A 21,311-nucleotide genomic window follows, 5' to 3' on the forward strand; every position below is an offset into this window, starting at 1 on the left:
CGCGCTTTAATCCTTGACTTCGCACCTCCGACGCGCTCCGACGTCCTCTGGGCTGGCAGGGCGTACTGATGGAGGGGCCTCGAGAATCGCCGCAAAGCCGCTTCGCCAGTCACCTTGAAACTCTTTTTTTTTTTTTAAAAGACCGCATCAGCTGCAATATCTGCAACACTATCTACGTTTCCTTCTGGCGATGGCTGGGCAGAGCGCGGTCTGGGATTGCCAGCGTTACTTTGGGTGCAGGTTTTGCCCTTGGTGCTAACGAGATGGGCACAGCTGTAGGTAGGCGCTATCCTACGCTAGGGTTGCACAGCAGCTAGCACAATCTTTGGCGCCTGTGGTGCTTTATATTGCAAAAATAATAAATTACTGACAGTTTAAGTAGTAGAAAAGGGTTTAGAATAACTGTATAAATAACAATGCCTGGGCTTTTAACAATAAAACCGATCACAAAGACCATAATGGTTATATTTATTTTTTAAAGCCTAAAGAAAACCACTTGACCTTTCTGTTATTAAAGAATCAGGGTGCAGGTGAAGGAACCGTGAAACTGAAACAGAGCACGACCTCAATTTTTATATTCATCAGAAGGTGTTGTAACAAGGATCATTGTTTTACTGTTGCCACATCGCAGCGCTGTCAGGCAGGCAGCTTTCCTACAAATGAAGGGGTACCAAAACGAAGCCTTCATTTTGTTGAGGGAGGTAAACCTCCAAAAGAAATTAAGTGTGCTCTTCCTTGCAGCTGCTTGAAACAGATATTTCACAGAATGCCTACAGAATATCATAACTTTTCTTTTCAGAAGCTAGAAAAAACAGAGAAGGAAGGGCCAGCATAAATTCCTACCATTCCACACAGACCAAAGCAGAGATAAAAGCTTCCCAAAAATTGGAACGAAGATATAATCTTAGGGAAGAACACAAGTATTGGAGAAAAGCCATTTTTTCCCCTTCAGTACTCTATGTGCCCTTTTCCATCGTCATCTTGTTTCTCTATTTTTATTGTAAATGACTAGAGATTGACTCAGCCTTCCCTCAGGGGGCATTTATCATAACTACTGCCATTACGGGGAGGGCATTTTTCCTTACTTACATTCACCCTGCTACTTTTGCCAGACGCCGTCTGCGTATCTCCTCCACAGCAGCAGGACACCGGCTGGAATGTATAGGTACAAAACCCATCAGGCTCTACGCATTATTTGAGTTTCATGAACCGAAGGATGATCAGGACTGACGCCTCTCTACTTTCCAGCCACTTGAGATTCACCACAAATAGGATTTGTGTATTTAAGGAAATTTCATGGATGTTGGACCGTAACCCTACTCTTGGCTCATCTTTGCATCCAACGGCATTTGATCTAATTTGGCAACACACAGTGGCTGATAAATCCCGGTCATTCCACCTCAATATCCAGTTTTACATCTAGGCTTGTTGTTTGTACTTTCCAAAGCAGAGAAGTGTTATAAACATGTTTAAATGAATTCCAGCATTGTGCAGCGATGTGTAGTACCCTGGTGCTTTCCGTAAACGCTATTCTTTCGCCTGCAGCAACACAATTACAGAGGACTGTGCGAGCATCGTCTCACTCTGGCTGCCACATCAAATGCTACTGCAGCATTTCCAGCCTTGGACAGAAAAGAGGATTGCTTCAGGTAATGATTATGCAGCCGGATTTTATAAATATTGGTATTTTTCCTCCATTTACAGTTAAGCAAACAACACCAGGCAAAGCAGCTGCAGGAGTACAATCGCCTTACACAGAAATGCGAACTGCTTCTGTGCAGGGCAGGGAGACTGAGGGAAATGATGGAGAACATGCAAAAGCGCTTTCATATTTAATCTCAGTTGTTTAAATTCTGTTTAATTCTTTATTCTTCTGCAACAAAATGTCTGAGGGTAGGACAACAAAGAGCTTTATGAAAAAGTAAATACGTTCGTGAAGAATGCTAACTCTGTACTTATTTATTAAGCAGATACAAAAGGTTTGCTTAAAATCCACAACAGTATAGCAGAATACAACAACATTTCTGAATCTACCAGCTTTTGGAGCTGATCCTGAAAGACACAGACCTGTGATGCAGTCGTCCACGTGTTATGGACGTTCCCGTCTTCTCCAGCCTCCAGGGGTTTAGGATCTGATTAAAAAAAAAAAAAAAAAAATCTCTTCAAATACCAATCAGTGAAACACACTAGGTCGTATTTCCATTTTAAATTTACTGAAGAAAATGCAAGATGTATAACACCAGAGCCGGACTGATCTATGGATGTAAGGAAAGCAACGTATGTAGGCAGATATTGCATCTTTTATTAGACCTACTGATGTCATGGAAGCTTAGGAATTCGGTGACATTGTTTAATTTGGGTTGTTCAAGTCCTGCTGCACATTTTCCATTTCAGGTTGCAAATTCTGGTAACTATTGCGCTGTAATGGTAGTGTTGCTATAGAGCTACAATAATCAGGCAATGGAAGACAAAGTTTGTAGGTAGAGGATTGTCTAAAAAAAGATGTCAACTCTGCCTACAACTTCTACTGTAGACTGTGAAAAGCAGTTCCAAAGACACTGCGCAACTAAAACCCGAGTTACGGACCTTTGCAAGACGTAATAAATTGCACTAACAGAGCACAGGAGGAATCTTTCTGTTATTATTAACTCCTCCGAGTTTTCAAGAAGTGCCGAAGCTCTTTGGAAGCTTACGAAATTAACATTTAAGGTTGTCTTAAAATGTAATTCACAAATAGCACCTTCACTGCTTGGTTTCAACACCTTAGGTTTAACACCGAGGAAGCCTGTACAGTATTTTTGTCTTTAAGTCAGCTCTAAGGAAGAAAAGTTATTATTTAAAAAATAATTTCTTACTTTACAGTTGAACAGTGACTGCAGAAGTTTCCTTTTCAGATGAAGTAAAAAATGAGGGATCTATAATAATATACGGGAAACCAAGAGGCTCCTGAGTGAGTATATAATTTTTCTTTCATATATTTCTAAGATAACACCAAGCAGGACACACTCAAAAATACAGACCTCCAAAATATCATGAAGCAAAAAAAAAGGGTGTTAAAAAAAAAAAAAAAGACAAAGTCCCATCCTCCCTCCCCACCCCCCAACCCCTTTGAATTCCTCGCAGGCCACCTTTGGCAGTCGCCGGGGTCGATACCTCTCCCTTCCACTCGCACACTAGGAAGAGGGGCAAGGGAGACAAACTAATCTGCATTTCTAAGTGCAAATAAAAATAAATCCTTTAAACTACTGCACATAAAGTGAAGTGCCAAATACCATATTAAAACAAAATAAAATGATCTTTCAGTTGAGCTGGGTAACATAGATACAAAGTTGTCGGTCGAACTGCTAAGCGTGTAAAGAACTTTGTCACAGTTTTATGAGATTCAAGTTGCATATTTATGAACAAAGGGGGGTTTCTACAGAAATAAGCATTTTTTTAAGTGTTTCCATATACACCGTCTCTAAATATGTTAACGAGTACAATTTAACACTGAACAGAGAACAGAAATTGTGCATTTTCTTCTCTGAAAATATTAGCTTGCGCATTTTAAAGAAAAAAATCATTTCAGTGGCGATTTTTAATGGTAAATTGTAATACTTACAGCCACTCTTGTGACACGTCCTATGACAGATTAAGTAACAGACAAGATCCCGTATTAGATACCTATTACAGATCTTACTGTAAGCACAAAAAGCGGATAGATTTTAGCACGCGCCACATCTTACAGGACAAGTTACTTTGGAAACAGTTCTGTACAAAACGCTACAGCTAACGAAGAACCTGAGCGATAACTTCGCTTCTACATCTGAAATCATGGACAAAATCCGGGTGTTCAGCGAGCGGCTCCACCACCCCACGTAAGAGGGACACAGGCCCAGGCGCTCTGTTCAAGCTTAGAAGTCAAATGCGGAGGCAACAGATTTCTGGTTCTACTTATGCCTGCGAAAGCCCACCTCCCCCAAAAGCCAGGCAGATCCAGGAGGCAGAGGCTTCTCTGCCTTTCATCGTTGGTGATTAAATACGCGATGGTAAGATTACACATTTCAACTATACAGTTCAGATCCCTTTATCGTAAGCAGGAAAAAAAGAAGTCTTAAAAAAAACCCCAGCATCCTAACCGAGCTCTTCTCAAGAAAATGCAAGCTATGGTAAAATCCCCTTTTTCTGAAGGGCTCCAATCCCCAACCCCCTCTTCCCAGGGAAACCTCATTAATCTGTAGGCAATTTCAGATACCTTTCTTGCTCCAATGGCTTAGGCCGTCCATCAGGAAGCGAGGCTGCATGCTTAGCTGTTAAGGTACCAAGTATATATAGATTATACAAGCTATTAATTTCTTTTCTACAGTGTCTTAACATAAACAATTGCTCAGACTGAGCCGAGAGCAGTTGGCCACCAAACTGAACAGAAACAAGAAGTGTGCGTGGGGGGAGGTTAAGCATTTAAGATATGTAACCATCTGTAGCATTTGCCTAGGACTGCCGATACGCACTTGTAATAACAAGCCAGATTGCAAGAGGAAATCTCTTTTAAAATACAGATACAGAAATACAGATATATTACAATACTGCATCTGTAGCAGGGTATGAGGTCAGTGCCCTTGCCCTCCGTGTCAGAAATCTAAGAGAATGCAGGGGAGGAGTTGAAGAAACAAAGAAAGAAATCATGCAGAAGTAAGCGCAGGGGATGAGACCGCTGCTCTGAACTCCAAATCCCCAGCTCTGGAGCCGAGATGACGTCTTAGAAGTTCCAACTGAAAGAGGTCCTTGGTTGAGCAAGCTACAATTGCATTTTATATATTTTACCTGAAGCTTTCTGTAGCTGCGCAGCCAACTGAAGCCTCGCTACGTACTTGTGTTTCATCACTGGTGTTGGGACGAAAGACAGAGCCTACAAGGATGCTTTTTCTCCCTAGGGCACGACGGCTGTAAGGCTGGCGAACCACGCTGGAGAGGGACCTGCATCCGGAGGCAGGCTGGGGGAGGCACTTCTTAGGTTGCTATGGTCTATCCCGGTGCTGTCTTCTAGAAGAAATTACAGAATTAGAACAAGGCTCCCGCGGGACCTGGATATTTAAGGGTCAGACGACAATCCCAAGCAAAGCCCAGCATTTTGCAGTATTTGTTTTAGAGGTTAACACACAGAGGCCTAATATAAATGTTTTATTTAAAGTAAAAAGTGTGCACAAATAAAGGAAATGATTACACAACAATGTTCAAGACCATATTCCATACGAAACACGAAAATAGTAGTGACAATATTAACTAGCAGAGCACCCATAAGAATCCAACTCGTATACAAAAAGGAGGTTACTCCACATAAATACATCATGCTTCTGATGCAGACACTTTCTCCAAAAGACAAAGCCTACTGCACTGGACTGTTTACACCCAATGTCCCTTCTGAATATTTATGACAGTTGCTATAGGCTTAACAATGAAAAATAACTGTTAATATCATGGCACTTTGGAGAAAATTGAAGTTGAAAAATGGATTTACAGTTATTTAAGATGTTTGTCACTTAGCAACATTCTTAACGGTTAGATACGTAAGTAAAAAAGTATCTTTTCTGTGACTTTATCTATTAAAAAAAAATCAACTTTTGCTTTAAGCACAAAAGACAGTGTTTTACTCCATTACTCTTCTGTGATGAATAGCAGAAATGCCCTTCCTTACATAAAGCCATTTTTCTTAATACCCCACATGAAATTCAGCCACTGCAGAGACAAGGCTTTTCTTGTTTGCTTTAAATAACTTCCAAGTTTAATATCAGTTAAGTCCTGATGTCTAACCTAGTCACGCGGGTGTAGAAGTCAGAGGCTAAACAATTAATCACGATTTTAAAACTGCACGTAAGCAGCGCACTTGACATGAAGTAAACGTGCTGAAGTTATCAGCTGCTCTTTAAAAGAAGGTTTGCTCTGATATTTTACATTTGAAAATACACAACTTGAATTTAAGGGAACCCGATTCTTAACAGTGCGGAGGTTCAATGCTTCCCTGAAACCGAGGCTCCTCTGATCACTTCCCAGTTTTGAAAACTCAGCCCAATACTTAGAAGTTTCCTATTCACATTCCAAAAAAAAACATGAACTAAATACCACACCATGCCACTGCTGGGTCTTTGTGCAATCTCCCTCCTTGAAGCTAACATGTAAGTGAAAAAACACACACCGGAAGAGCTGTGCTATGGATTTACAGCGTCGCCATACAAGGATTTTCAAGGAGAGACACCGACCAAGCAGAAGTCTTATTAAAAGCTTCAGATGAGGTTTGCTAACTTGTGCTTACAGATACTTAGATCTGCTTTTGGTAACGCTTAGCCTGCCTTACAGCTCTTACTTACATAACACAGAGTCTTTTCTTCAATGTCTCTTAATCCCTTTTCCCCAAAATAAAAAAAAAAAAAAAAAAAAAAAGTACATTTGGCATTTCTTCAGCCTACAACATTCAAAACTATTCCTTAAACATTAAAAATAAGAATTATCTGTCCTGTATATTACACTGTTCACTAACATGAAATGTAAGAATCACACCTCCCAAAAGTCCTAGTTTGAACCGTTCTTTCAATTTATTCCAATTGCTTTACTATTAACTTTGAGCCTACTGCCAACATTTAAGGTTTGACTGTGATTACAAATCACCCTCCGTAAGTGCAGAAGTTAAGGGAGTCATTGTGGACAGCACCTATTTTTTTCTAGGTGTGCTTTTTCCACTGGCGAAGTGGAATGCATTTCCAACAGTATGGCAGTAAAATTAAAAACGAGAACAAATGCCCTTATCTAGGCCATGCTGTAACTGTATCAGAACTGCACACGTTAAGACAGAAAGTGTAAAATCAATAAATAACAGTATGAGGTTCTACATCTGTCAATATTAGCTGCCCATTACTGCTAAATTACACTCTACAGATTTTAACTTTTTAAAGTATTAATTGAATCCCATTTAAACTGACACTTTATACCACGTACAACCCTCACACAAAGGGACAGGCTCAGAAAGGCACTCTCTGTGTATCAGCGTACAATTCCTAGTGTATAATTTCAGAGCAAAGCCTATTGATTCTAATATTGAGTTAATCACCTCCTTTAGGATAGGATCAATACACTCTGTGAAAGCAGCCATCCTTGACCTATTCAGTTTAAAAATCTGCTCTCCTTGCTGTCACTCCAATCTGAAGGGCGATAACATAGCTCTAACTTCTAAGTCTAGGAGAACAGGGAATTCAGATGTTCAGAGAGGAGAGATTTAGAACTACAGAAGTTGTAACGTCTTACTTGTCTCGCTGGAAAAATGGAAGTCCTTTAATGATATTTTATTACTTCCCCTAATGCAATTTGTATTCTTAAAGCAATAAGAAAACTTTCCTTTATCAGAACGCTGTATTGGCAGATTATAGAGCCAGACCCCAGGCAGGAGCCCCAGAGCCCAACTTCTACATTAAAATTCAAGTTTGGCAAGACTGTTGGAAAGTTTAACATTTTAAATCTGGCAGCCGAAGTTTCAGCATAACAACTGTCCTGGACGACAATTAATACAAAAAGAAAATTAGTGAGTAATTCACGCTCGGTGGCAAGGGTAAGATGTTCAGTTACTCATTTTATGCAAGTGCATCCAAATGAAGAGATGTTTATCCATGCAGAAGCAAACAGAGTAACAATTGGCACAGTCCAGAAACGGAGAATTCAGACACATTCCTCAGCTGACATCAAAAGAGGATTTATATATTCAAAACCTTCGAATTCAGACTGGTCAATCTTCTTCACAATATCACTATTAAGATTAAAAAAACAGTCATTAGTTCAGCAAAATTAAAAAGGTAACAATATTAACCGATAGTTTGTTGGAAAATTTAGACCCGCACAGCGGATTGCAATTGAGAACATTTCCCTTCTCTCTTTAGTCCCTCTCTATCCTTACAGTTACCACTGGTTTTTTTTTTCTAATGCCTATAATGGTAACAGACCACAAATCCACCCTGGAGTAGCGATTGGGCTGCTCCCATGCACATATTCTCCCCACAAAGCAATCTGCAAGGTTTGCCGTTTTAAAACTTTCCCAGAACAGTCAGGTTTGTAAAAAACTGAAAACATTAGGATGTGATAGATACTGCACCTGCATCAACAACTTTTCTAAACTTTTTTTGCACATTATGCATTTACAAAGGGATGAAGAAGGAAGCTGGATCTCAGACCTAATTAAGGCGCATAGGTAACATTTAATATTCACTCTTTGTGTTTACATACTACATGAACATTATACAAAACCCTAGAAAAATTCCTAAAATGCGAACAGCAGTGGCTCAGTCAAACTAGAAAGGCCCTTCCCTCCTCATCCCAAATCAGGGCCCCTCGGGAGTAAAGAACCACAAATCTACTACCAAAATCAAACACATTGTCATGCATTTCATCAACGCTTTTCAGCCAGGATAATCTCACTTGACTTACTAACAATTTCAAATACCTGAACAAGCCAAACAAAGCATCTTCTCTTGTTCAGAACACCCAAGATAAATTCAATCTAAACCCAACGTTCTAGAAATATCATGGCTTAAAGTAATGCAAAAATAAACCACTTGACAAAACAGGTCTTTTCCTTCACACGTTCGTTTCTTGCAGATGATGCCACTAAAACTTGCAAAATAGCACTTATTCATCTTTCCCTGAACTAAGATTCTTTATAGCAACTTTCCCACTGTTAGCTGATTTTTACATCATGCCAGAGTACAATACTTAATCCAGCCATACCAAGTCTACCATGAGGACACATAACAGAACTTTCTCCAAGCTAACAGAAGAAAATGTTATTTACTTCTTTATGTATACTCTATGTACTACAGCTACAGCTATTAAATGACGTTTTGTAACTCCTTCACTGACTTATCAGAACTTCTTAAATTCTACATTACTTACTCATCATCTGGAGTGAGCTGCACAGGTTCGTTGGTGAACTGGGAATCAAAGTTATCCAGACCAAATTCTCCAGATATATTTGGTTTAAACGGAGGCACCACTTGCTTTTGCTCCATCTAAGAATAAATGCACTTAGTGACGCCAAGAATGAGTTACAACCCATTGAATTATTTTTAAACAAGGCTGGCAGTTACTATTAAGTTTCTTCTGCATACTTTCTACAATCATTCTATTAATCTACTGTACTTACTGTGCGTAAAAGGGTTAAAAGATTCTGTATTGTCATTATGGTACATCATAAGTTAAGAGCGTAAGGTTTTTATGCTTAAGGTCATCTCTCGTGCTCAAAACAAGCTGTCAAGCCATTGCTGTGTACAAAGAAACTAAGCCCAGCCAGTGGGCATTCACGCACCAGATCCCAATCAACGTTGCGAAAGAACGGATGTCCCTGGATATCTGCAAATCCCGTTTGAGGATGGCAGCCTAGACGTTCCTTTGGATCCTGCGCGAGGGAGAAAAGATTTCTAAGTGGGTGTCATGGCCTACACATGAATAAAATACAAATGTTACAAATTCCGTGAGAAATGAAACACCAGAGTTACAAGGGACACTGAAGAACTAAGTTAGCATTATTTATTTTGGAAACTGTTCCAATTTACTGTCTGAAATAGGCACGAATACATGGAAGCCTTTAACGTAATTTTGTATAAACAACCATGCCATCTCTCTTCATTTTTATTCTGACCTGTTTAAGCATCCCATATGTTTCAGAGCAAACTGATAAATACGGCGGAAAGGAGGTTACTTTAACAAGACAATTCCATCTCTGTGTACGCACACACTACCAAGGGGCTGTAACAGAAGCAGTGTTCTTGAACAGTATTACTTTCTCAGAATAATTTAGCCAAATCTCTTTTCTCCGTGCCTCTTTCTCCCCACTCATCTAACACTCACTAAATAAAGGCCAGCACGTTCTCAGACTAGCCCACTACCACATATGCCCTTTTTGACTCTCAGGCTAGTTAGCTACCAGCAAACACCGAGCATACACTGCCTCTGCATGTCCCTCGATGAAGTCGTCGGCAGCTGTCACAGAGATTTGCTAAGCTGCTTCTCGTTAAGAACCCAAATAAGTCTGATAAGTTTGTCCAATTCCCCAGGTTATAGAAATCACCCCAAGCACTGTTAAGCCTTTCAAGTTGAAATTTACTCATGATCCCAGCCTGAGAATCTGGAGCTTCAGATTTTAAGACAAGTAGCTAGAATAGATCCCCCAGCCCCACTGGAATTCTGGTTTAGGCTCAGACCCTTTCTACCCTATTTCTGTACCTGGCAGATAAAGTATGTCTACTACACATTGATTAGTCAACAGGTTTAAAAAAAAAAAAAAAAAAAAACAACACCAAAAAAACCCAGCTGCCCTTGAAAAGGTTTAGTCCCCTTTAGTTCTTACCTTATTAAGGAAACTCTTTAGAACACCCGCTGCTTTAACAGAAAGGGATCGAGGAATTCGGATCTGTTTTTCCAAAATTACTGCAAGAAAACAAGGTTCATATCAGCCTTTGCATCTTTAAAGTTAAAGGTAAGTAGAAACAAAGCACTGAAGTGCAGGAACACTCATGGCGCTTACCTTGGAAAAGATAATCTTCTGTGTTCTGATCAGGGTTGTCAGAACTCCCGACAATATCAAATGGTGACCGGCCCGCCATCATTTCAAACATCAGCACACCAAGTGCCCACCAGTCTACACTGAAGCCTAGAATTCAAATGAGAAAACACCACTGAACATATTTTGAAGCAAAAATAACAACACTTTTGGGGCTAAAGACAGACATGTTTTGAGAAGAAAGAATTAATTCAAAAATTTAAGTATTGCCAGTCTTTCCCATTATCTGAACACAGGAGAGGTTAACAGCTGTACTAGACATTACTTGGCTCATTACGTGCGCAGAGGAACGAATGCCGTACAAAGAAAAGGAAATGCAAACAGTTTAAAGGTTGGTGCTAGGACCTTAACGAAGGTTTAGATAATATTTAAGCCTAGTCATTGCTAACCAACAGGGGGTTGGCTATCCAGGGTGGGGGACAAGGAGGAAGTATGTGGTTCTTAATGGTAGCAAGACAGTAATTTATGGAGCTAAGCTTATCTATTCTACTATTCACTGCTAAAGAAAAAAATTCCAGTAGCTAGGCTGGGACTGATATAGTCAGGTTGGCCTGGAAAGTTTGTAATAAGGAAGGAAGACGTGAGGCCAGTCTGAAAGAGACATTCGATTGAAATAAGATGGTAGATTTAAAAAAGATACATACTTTTTTTTTAAATAGGAACTAATTGTAGAACTTATTAAAGTCTTAAGGAAAGAAAACAGATCAAAGATCTGCTTGGCACAGTATTGGAAGCTTAGGAAGAAAGGGTAAGCAACAGGAAGCATACACAGCAAGCCTTCTATACTCTCTTATATCTCTTGCTTCAGGAATCTTGTGGGCTTCCTGAACAAGCAATCGCATAGACAATTTCATTTTTAACAGAGGTTTGTGAAAGGGATGTCTACTATCTAGGCCCTTCGCAATGCATTTTTATCTAATACTATCACTGCTGCCAAATATAAAGCTCCAAAACTCAACACAATTCAAGACTGCAAGTTTATCATTAGTAGTATCTAGAATAGTTATAAACAATAAGAAGATCAGAAGAAGTTATTCTTCAAGACTGACAAAAAGAACTTAAAGGGTGGAAGGCAGGGTATGTCGTTTGCTTGGTGTGATGCCTTCTGCCCTTCCTTTGAATGGTTTATCTACTTTTTCAGACAGGAGGCTGAATTAAGACTGATCATGTGTCTAAGGGAGATTTATACTCGAGCTGCTTAGCAGTAGAAAGAAGTAAGAGACAAGTGAAAGTTACATGGTAGCAGTGAAAAATTCAATTTACCATAATCCTCTCCCCGGAGAATTTCAGGTGCAATATAGTTTGGAGTCCCACAGAATGTGCTGGTTGTGTCACCAGGCCTCAGACCCTCCTTTAAGAAAAGATGGGAAGAAAATACTTCACAGTTTGCCAAAGATCCCACACTTCCCCTCTGCTAAGAACTTAATTTTGAATTAAGTGTCCTGAATAAACTGCTTTCGTTTTAGTAAAACTATACTTAAATCTGTATGTAAATGAATACAAAACACTACTTGTTTCAGAAGGAAGGAGGATGGCACATACCTACTGAAAACATCATCTGTTAAGGTTTTAGCTAGTAAGCTCCACCACCTCTCCAGCAATAGGCAAGTGGGAATAACTGAGGCATGATGGAACAGCTTACACGACCGGGGTGCTGCTATCGACAGATACAAGCTTTTCAGAGAAGAGCACGGGATGCGGCATGGGGGGGTTACCCATGGGAGCTGGGCAGTCTTCATCCTTGGAAGGTTTCAAGGCCAAAATGAATAAAGCCCTCAGTAACCTGGCCTGATCTCATAGCTGACCCTGCTTTGTGCAGGAGGGTGGATTAGACCTCCCGAGGCCCTTCACCTACTCGTGTTATTTCATGCTTTTCAGTCGCTTAGCCAAAATTACAGCATTTAAAGTAGTTCTAATAGAGCAGCATAAGGGCAATTCCATGGCAAAGTCCAACCTGTGCTCCAGTGTCTTTGCAGTGACAAAGTTTTTCCAGAGAAAATGGGGGAGTGTCATAGAATCCAAATGACCGCCAGTGGGACCGATATATTTCAACCTCTCGCTCTTTTTGAAATCAAGTTATCTTGACTATTCCAGCCTACCCCTCCCAGTCACGTTGATACAGCAGCTTTATAAAGACATAAACAGTATATATAGGTAATCTGTGCACTTTAGCATTTCTTTTTCTTTTCTCCATTTGTAGAAATGAAATGAGTACCAGCCTGTCTGCACTGTGTATAAATGAATACCTTGAAATTTCACGTTTTTAAGTCTCTGCATCTTTTAATTTATGACAATTTCATAATTGTTGATTTTACCGATTAGCAAGGAACTAGAGCTTACCTTGCACATGCCGTAATCTGTGAGTTTAATATGCCCTTCAGAATCTAGCAGCACATTATCCAGTTTTAAATCTCTGTAGATTATCCCTCGTTCATGTAAATAGTTCAATGCTAGACTAATTTCAGCAGAATAAAACCTAGGGTAGAAAGAGATATTCAGAATAAAACCTAGTGTAGAAAGAGATATTGATGACTCAAGTAATCAAAAACCCAAACCACAATAACATAGTCTCGGTCGTATGATACTTTTCTAAATATAATCCCCTGTATCCTATTATTTTTCATCAGAGAAGTGGATAAGTTGTTTATAATCATATAAACATTTCTACCCACAGTCACTTCAAAAATTATTTTTAATTAATATTAATGTCTACTGAAATCATCCCTTTCATCTCACCATCTGAGATGAAGCATATGCACCAAGAACTCAGCATTTGCCTGGACAGCTGGTAGTGGTTGTTGTAAGAGAAACACATTGATATCATTAGACAGTTAAAAAAAGACAACAACAAAAAAAACCCACACACACAAAAGTGTTTTTCTAGGAAAAAAAAAAAATCAGAATCGGACTGAAGTTATCTAGGTGACTTCAATACCTATTACAGTTCCTCCTTGAAACAAAAATATGGTAGCTTGCAGCATTAAAAAGGGAGGATGCAGTTTCACGTTTCTTAAATCCTTAACATCTGGAGAGGATTTGCTAGCTCATCATCATAATCTCTGCACTACTGCACTGTGTCAGAAAACCAACTGTTTTGACACAAGAAATTTGAAATTACGACATACCTGGCATGCTCCTCTGGCAGCTTTCTCTGTCTCTGCATATGAAACATTAGATCTCCTCCGTTTACGTACTCTATAACAAAGAATAACCTGAAACACACAGGAGCGTGTTAAAAATAATTGTATACAAGGCTGAAAGAGGTTTGAGATGTTCCAGGTCTGTTATCGAACAATGTCAGTTCAACTCCTCCCATCTCTCTGGTAATATGGCTGGTTTCACCATCTTCCCTCCCTCTGAATGAATTCCCAGAGTTAAAAATTAAGTATATGAAGTTTCTCCAAATAATTCCCTTATTGTTAAAGGAAAGTAAGTAATCCTTCCCACATTCATAATCCATTACAGCTACTGCTTGTCATTATTATTACAGGTGTTACTATATAAATAGACTCACATCTGTTTCTATGCACAAACCAGAAAAATTTTCTCATTTTCCCTCCTGATCCCTTCAATCTCCTTTGTCTGTGCTTAGTACTATTAGTATATTGCAAATACTCTTTCTTCCCACTTCCCTGCACTAGCTTGTCACCGTTTCAAACAGCAAGGATGTTGTTTAAATATAAAATAACTATGTTTTATATATACTGAAAATTATTACTGTATAGAATAGTAATTTATCCATCTACTGCAATCTCTTCTCCTATATATAAACACACAGGAAAAGAATCATTTTCATCTCTGTTACTGTTTTCCTTTTTAAAATTCACGTACTATTTTCCAAGTTTTGCTCAGAGACTCATCTCCAGAGAGTCCATGCAAGTTTGAGATAAATCTCCTCTTTTTTTGTACTTCTGATTTCTCTCTCCCTAAACCTTTTTTCCCCTCCCATTGTCAGTTCTGTCTTCTATCTCATATTTTTAAGCCTTTTTTTCTGCTAGCTGCACTTCTCTTCCTGTCCAGAATCCTTCCCATCATACCTACCAGTACTTTACATTCTTTTGCATCTTCCCAATCTGAAAAGCTTAGATGATGAACATGGCCTTTTGCTCAAAAAACACTACAATGATTTACAGCACATTGACTTTCACTACCTACCTAACACTTAATGCTTTAAATAAGCCTTTGAGGTGCCTAACAGTATGAAATATTTTTTGAACAAGACAATCTTCTTATTATCTCATGACCTTTACCTGCTTTCTGTCTGGAAGCAAGAGTGTAGTCCAACAAGAAAGGGATGATTTGAAGCCTGTTCAAAGACGTGTTTCTCTGTCTGAACCCAATCAATATCCTATATATTCAAGAAAATCGACATTCAGAAAAGGATTGTTGCACTTTTTAGGTCAAGTATTAATGACAATTAGCAGAAAGATATTAAAGTGTTTTGCCATCCTCATTTTACTTGCAAGAAATTAAATATTATATAGTTCTCCAATGTAAAGTAAGACAATTTAGCATATTTTTTTTTTCCTCTCTTGAGTGTCCCGTACTTTTAGCCTCATTGTGTAACTACACTTGGGAATGAAAACACACTGACACACTCATCTATAAAAGATAAACCGGTGCAGACAAATGTAAAGTAGCATCAAGAAATGCAGAAGAAATCAATGGTAAACTGAGAAATAAACGCAAAAACTCTTGGGCAGCAAACCACAGTCACTTGAGTCTTTTCAGAGTAGCCTAAAGAAACACAAGGGAAATCTTCAGCAACAAGAGGTGTTCAGCAGTTCAATACTGCAATTTCTGGTTAGTTTCCACTAATCACTGGATAAGCTACAAACAAATTGTTAAGATGGAGGTCCAATTTAAAGAGCAATTAAAATGACATTGGGAGCTCTCCTTCGTGACAAAAAAAACCAAACTTGAACATATGAAAACCAGACTCCCCCCAGTTCTTTTTCAGCCCAGCAAGCCAACGTATTAGGAGATATATGGGATACTGCTCCAAAATAACAAAGCAAGCCAGGCTTATTAACTTGAATTCTGCAGGAGCACTGCTGCAGACAGTACTGATCACAAAAGGAGACACTGACAACAGAGGCAGCGAGGCTCGCGACAGAAACTGCTGGCACAGGAGGGCAGCTGTGAGCTACCAGTCTGTCAATGAAGACCTCAAAATTGGTTATCCGTCTTGTGAACCTTCTGTAGTATAGTATGTATAAGAAACCACATGTATAATTTTCAATTAGCTTTGCAGACCCAGAAGCCTGGCTCCCACCTTGTGGTAGATACTGAAGCTCTTTGGAAGAGTTGATTTATTGATAAAAAGCTTGCCTACCTCATCATCGTTGACGAGCTCTTTCTTCACCACTTTCATCGCATAAATACGTTCAGTTTTCTTCAATCGAACAAGCAGTACTTTAGCATAACTGCCTCTTCCTATAACTCGGAGCAAATCAAAATCCTGAAGACCCAGACTGGAGGAAGCTTTGCCACTTTCTCTAATGCTCATTGCCTTTTGATAAAGATAACTTGACATTAGTAAGCAGGCCTGCCAATTTTAACAACTGCAAAAGTTAGCATTTCAAATAGAACAGCAAAATTAATATAAACAACTGATTCAATTAACACTTGTTTTTCTTAAAACTGCGCTGCTCTGGAAAGGAATGTGAGTGGAAAGGAAGACGGCAGAGGAGACTTGGCAGATAAGGAGCAAATGAAGCTGGAGGAGTTTGGAATACTTTCTAAGTCAAAGCACATCTCAACTCAAGGTTCAAAATAAAACAGCTTGCAAGCCATAAATGCATATACCTGAGTGAGCAACCCAAATGTGCTTTATGTACTAGTTTTCAGTTTGTGACAAGTTAAATTACTAAAATCTTGAAATTGAGAGACAAAGGCTTTAAGATCTCTGAATACAGTCAGCACGGTTACGATACTTCACCTCTTTTTCTTCACCAACGTGGTCCAAGCTCTCATGACTTGAGGGATTGTACGGAATCACTACAGGTACAAGAAAAATTATTAGACGGATGTGACACAACAGTATTTTCTTTTGTCTTAAAATTTCCACACACAAGAGCTCAATCAGAGAGGTACACAGTTTAAATGCATCTATTTTAAGTATTCAAAACTGTTGGGTTTGACTTTTTTTTTTTTTAAGCCATCAGAATCATTCTTTTGCAATACTGCATTAATAATCAGTTATGGCTAATATAGAACTCTGTAATTACAATTGGAGATCTCTTCAGATTCATCTTGACTCCACACACACAGAATCTTGTGCAGAACAGTGGTTTGTTTGGTGTTTAACCAGATCATTGCCTATATTAAAATTCAAGCGTTAGGACCATCACCCTGATTGCTACAAGAATGAACTTGTTTGGCTCCCGATCCAGTAGAAACCCTGCTAATTCTGTTAGGTTTTTTTTTTTCCCCCCGTTTGTTTCATCAGGGCATTTAAAGTACACGGTTTACTGATGGAAAAGTGTAACTGACAGCCTAAATTCTTCCTCTTTAGCCAAGTTTCTTAAACTGATAAGATATGAAAAACTGAGGAATGTTTATATTTATATCCCCCTTAGCATTAAGAAGCCGTCTTAATTTTCTTGTTCTATGAACAAAAGTAAAGAAGGGTTTTAAAAATAATTTATTCTGTTTCATTTTAAAACCCAAAGTACATGTTTCAGCCACTTACAGTAATTTAAAGAAAAAAATTATTGATCTTACCCGATTCTACATTATCTGGATGCACTGATGATGAATCCATAGGCATTATTGGTTCCTGCAAATATGCACAGGATTTTTGTAATAGACTGTCCAAGTCTGAGACACATTATTTTAGAGACAATAAATTAAATAAATGATCCCTGAGGAATATAATCTAGCCACTTTTTAACTTGATTCATCAACATAGTTACTGTTGTAATCAATACACAATAAAAGACACCACTGCAGTCCTTATTTTACCTATTTTCCAGAAGTTATGACATGTTTCCAGAAGTTGTTCAAGTGACAACTCAGTACAACACAGAAAAGAAGTATCGCAGATGAGAAATGAGACAGAAAAGCTCAAGTACTTCAGCAGTACATATATTAGCCAAATGAATTAACAAAATATAGACCTGTAGCTGTCTGCTTTTAATATTAAAGGAGCAGTAATCATCTAAATTTTGCTGGGGACTTCAGAACTAAAAATGATTTAATTTCTTGGGCGCAAAGTCAAAACTTCTGCACTTCATCTTCCTTTTCTGTGAAATGGGAAATAGTCTAATAATCTAACAGATGTTTAGAGAATTATTTTACCTGTACCTCACTTTGAAGATGCAAAATAGCGCATGTGTGCATATGCACCACGTAACAATACAGTGAAGGATGAGATAAATATCACTTGTATGTTTGTATTTGACACAGGAAAAAATCAGATATGAAAGTTAGACGCCCGTCTTGCCACTAAATTGCCATTTTGCTAAGTGATTCCCAAACTCTCTTGCAAAGTGTCACAGTAACCACAAAGAATGATGTTTCATCTACTGTGATTATTTGCAGACTACAGTCTGAGAACCATTAGTATAAAATGGGCTTTTTTGTTTGCTTGGCCGGTTGTTGTTTCTTAAAGACAACTTTTCAGACAATTTTTACTTACTGGTTGTAGCGTATGACGGCCACATTCAACATTGACAAGTTTGTGACACTTCTTGTGAACAAGGAGTTTGCAATTGATACATTTATACCCCTGGCGACCCAGGCCCCATATTCGGTCGGTGCAGATGGCACAATGAGCTCTCTAGAATGACAAATCAACAAAACCGATTAAAGAGCAAAACTAAACAAAAACTATTCAGCCACATTTTCATTAACAAAGAACATGGATAGGAGATCAGAGAGATCCCTACTGAACTTGCCGCTATACCAAGAGTCTCTATCTGAAAGCTTTAAGAATGAACAGGCAGATACAATACAGAGGATATAAAAAATTAGAAACTGAACAATAAGCAGCAACCGCTGTACAGAAAGTGTGCATCTACACAGAAAGGTGCAGGCATAGCCAGCCTCTTCTGCTTCACACAGACCCAGAGAGACATGAGCCAACTCCAGGTCAAAAGCATTGCAGCTGAATCAGCAGGCTGCTGTGCCCACGCTAATTTGCTACGCGTCTCGTCACCTCTCTGTGTAGATGAGTCCTTACATTTGTACAGAGGAAGGCAGGAGAGCAAAAGCTTCAACACATTAAACCACCAGTTAAGAGGAAGTGGGAAGATCACCATTCACTGATGGACATTCACAAAACAACTCGGAAGAACCAGGAGAACAGGGTGTCTACGAAAGCAAGAGCAGAAAGTGATTAAACTATGGTGCCTTGACAGCCCTTGACCAGCAAGAGGTTAAAAAAAAAAAAAGGCAGTTAAGATATGAAGGATGCTCAAGCTGAAGTTTAGTGGAGACATTCTCAAGCATTAAGCACACAATACACTAAGCTTAGAAAAGAAGGAAAGATTATTGAAGCTGTCAAGGAACCTGGCTTATTCAAATATTTTGGGTTTGGTTTTTTGCTGTTGCCTTTTCTAAATACAACAGATAACCTTCTTGGTCCTTAGCTAACTATATTTGACCATTGCTTCTTGAAAAATATTACAAATGGTTTGTTATTTTCAGTTGATTACATGCCATCATAAGCAGGCTGTTTGGAGAAAGATCTCAGTTTTTCCTTTAAAAGTCATGAAAGAAAAGCCTATGCATCATAAGCGAGTTCAGACCCTTTTATTCCCAGAACTTAAAGAAGAGCATATACACTTTCAGCTCATAGTCATCTAACGCCAGTGTTCAAGTTTGCACTCTGGGAATATTTTAAGGGAACACAGGAGCATTTATATAATTGATATCATGCTTTCAAAGTATATGTAAAGTGAATTGCAACCAATTTTTTTTTTCCTAAGTTCCTGACAATTTAATAATGATTACGTTTCCTGAAGCAACAGGGTTACCAAAAGTCTACATACTATAGACAAACAACAAAAATGAGAATAAAACTACCTTATAATTTTTCAAGGCAGTGACATTGTAATTATGAAAGTAAGACATCCCTGTACCATGGTTTTAAGTAGCCAACAAGAGTCTCACCCTGTTAAATCGTTTGGCTTGGAAAGTGTGACCATTTGCACAATAGAGCTTTCGCCACCGGCGGGCGCCTCGGCGATAAATGGATTCTAAGAGGAAAAACATATAATTATATCCATAAAAATATAAACACAGAACTACAACATCTTCTCATGGACATTTCTGTGTAGAGTGATTTGCAGAGCAAAGTTTCACTCCTGCACCTTACAGAAACACAGAGTCATGTTCCAAGTATCTTTTTCATTTTTTTTTTTTTATGTTTTGGAGAAAATTTGAAGTAGAATATCCCAATCAACTCAAAGTTAATTCCGCTTTTCCAAAGTTAAAAGGAACAGTGAGTTAAGAGAAGGAAAACAGCCCAAACAATACAAACGCTTGTGTGCAAAGTACGCACCTACCTTACCTAAACTTGGGGAGGAGCTGTGGGGAAAGGGAAGGAGGAAAGAAGGTGAATTTCAGGAGCATGCCCTGGTTTATAAGATTGCTTGCACAAATCCTCCAGTGTTTTAGATCCACAGCTGCCACTGTTTGTTTTTTTTTATTATTTTTTTTTATTTTTTTTTTATTACTAGAGGCATGTCAGGAACCAAAACTGAAAACCAGAATACACAAAACTACACTGAGATGCAAATCTATTTCTGATTCAGTCTGCAACCTCAGTTTTTCCGAAAAGGAGCATTATATCCATACTGCCAAAGTTAACTTTTAAGCATGCACATTTACATTTGTCAGAGACTTGGATATCAAGCTGACAGACACGTGTGTGCATAACATACACATGCTCTTCTATAAAACTTTAAGACCAAGGGAAAATTACATCTTTAGTCTAGGACACCAGCTAACCTAACTCAGAGGTTTTCGTAGAATACTCCTGATAGTACCTAAACATCAATTTAAAATGAATTAACCACAGATCTCTAAATGGTGATACAACAAGTCGTTACCATTGCTTACCACTGGTTACAAGCCTTTGTTCACATTAGTCAGCCAGCAATCTGGCAACTACCAAAAAGACAGGAACAGGATAAAAAAACGGTCACGATAGAAGAGGCAAAAGCAAGGAAAGCAGAGTGACATGGATAGTTAACAGGAACATGAAATGCTTATTAACAATGATTCAGAAGTGACAAACAACATTTAAGTTTAGCAAGACTTTCTATTCCTTTTAAATATTTAATTTGTAGAGATCTGCATTATTAATATTCATAAGCGTAGGATGCCGAACCATAGAATATCAAAAATTCTAGAACAGGAAATCTGAATTCCTGATTTTCTGTACTTCTTAACTAAAATGCCTACTTACTATCTTCTCCTGGACAAGGCATGCCAGGCCGTTCTGGTACACAAGGAAATACTGCAAGAAAAACATTAACTTCTGATTAATTTTTATTTCAGACAGAAAAATAAACCTTTGGGTTAAATATAACACTTCTGAAAAGCATTCAACCATTTAGGAAGACAGCACAAACTGCATTTTAACAAAACCTTGTGCAAGAGCAGGTGACCTGAGAAGCTGCCACAAAACCCTTTTGCTGGACGTAGCAGTGATATACATGAGAAATACGAGCAAAAAGCAGAATAAAGCAAGTTATTTCCTAAAGAAAAAAGTAATGATTCTGGT

General features: G+C 38.6%; 1 protein-coding gene across 11 annotated transcripts in view; it reads right to left on the reverse strand.

Moving 5' to 3' along the window:
- Nucleotides 1-1,087: 1,087 nt before the first annotated feature.
- Nucleotides 1,088-21,311, reverse strand: part of PRKCI (protein kinase C iota) — a 37,488-nt gene continuing 17,264 nt past the window's right edge. For 5 of the 11 annotated variants that reach the window (XR_014229086.1, XR_014229087.1, XR_014229089.1 and 2 more), the window contains 17 exons: nt 20,994-21,044; nt 19,694-19,779; nt 18,219-18,359; nt 17,303-17,357; nt 16,518-16,576; nt 15,912-16,088; nt 14,827-14,924; nt 13,702-13,788; nt 12,917-13,052; nt 11,840-11,927; nt 10,541-10,666; nt 10,364-10,443; nt 9,323-9,412; nt 8,911-9,026; nt 4,804-7,771; nt 2,068-2,132; nt 1,088-1,622 (listed from right to left, as the gene is read on the reverse strand). Coding sequence is in view for 1 of the 11 variants with exons in the window: in XM_082320713.1 (XP_082176839.1) it covers nt 7,684-7,771; nt 8,911-9,026; nt 9,323-9,412; nt 10,364-10,443; nt 10,541-10,666; nt 11,840-11,927; nt 12,917-13,052; nt 13,702-13,788; nt 14,827-14,924; nt 15,912-16,088; nt 16,518-16,576; nt 17,303-17,357; nt 18,219-18,359; nt 19,694-19,779; nt 20,994-21,044 (1,478 nt within the window). In the remaining 10 variants the exon portion in view is untranslated. Of the gene's footprint in view, nt 1,623-2,067; nt 2,133-3,121; nt 7,772-8,910; nt 9,027-9,322; nt 9,413-10,363; nt 10,444-10,540; nt 10,667-11,839; nt 11,928-12,916; nt 13,053-13,701; nt 13,789-14,826; nt 14,925-15,911; nt 16,089-16,517; nt 16,577-17,302; nt 17,358-18,218; nt 18,360-19,693; nt 19,780-20,993; nt 21,045-21,311 lie in introns of those variants that run through there. The other 6 variants (XR_014229093.1, XR_014229088.1, XR_014229094.1 and 3 more) reach the window with 6 other exon arrangements.

This window comes from Platalea leucorodia (assembly GCF_965183815.1).
Source record: "Platalea leucorodia genome assembly, chromosome: 8".
Classification (NCBI taxonomy): domain Eukaryota; kingdom Metazoa; phylum Chordata; class Aves; order Pelecaniformes; family Threskiornithidae; genus Platalea; species Platalea leucorodia.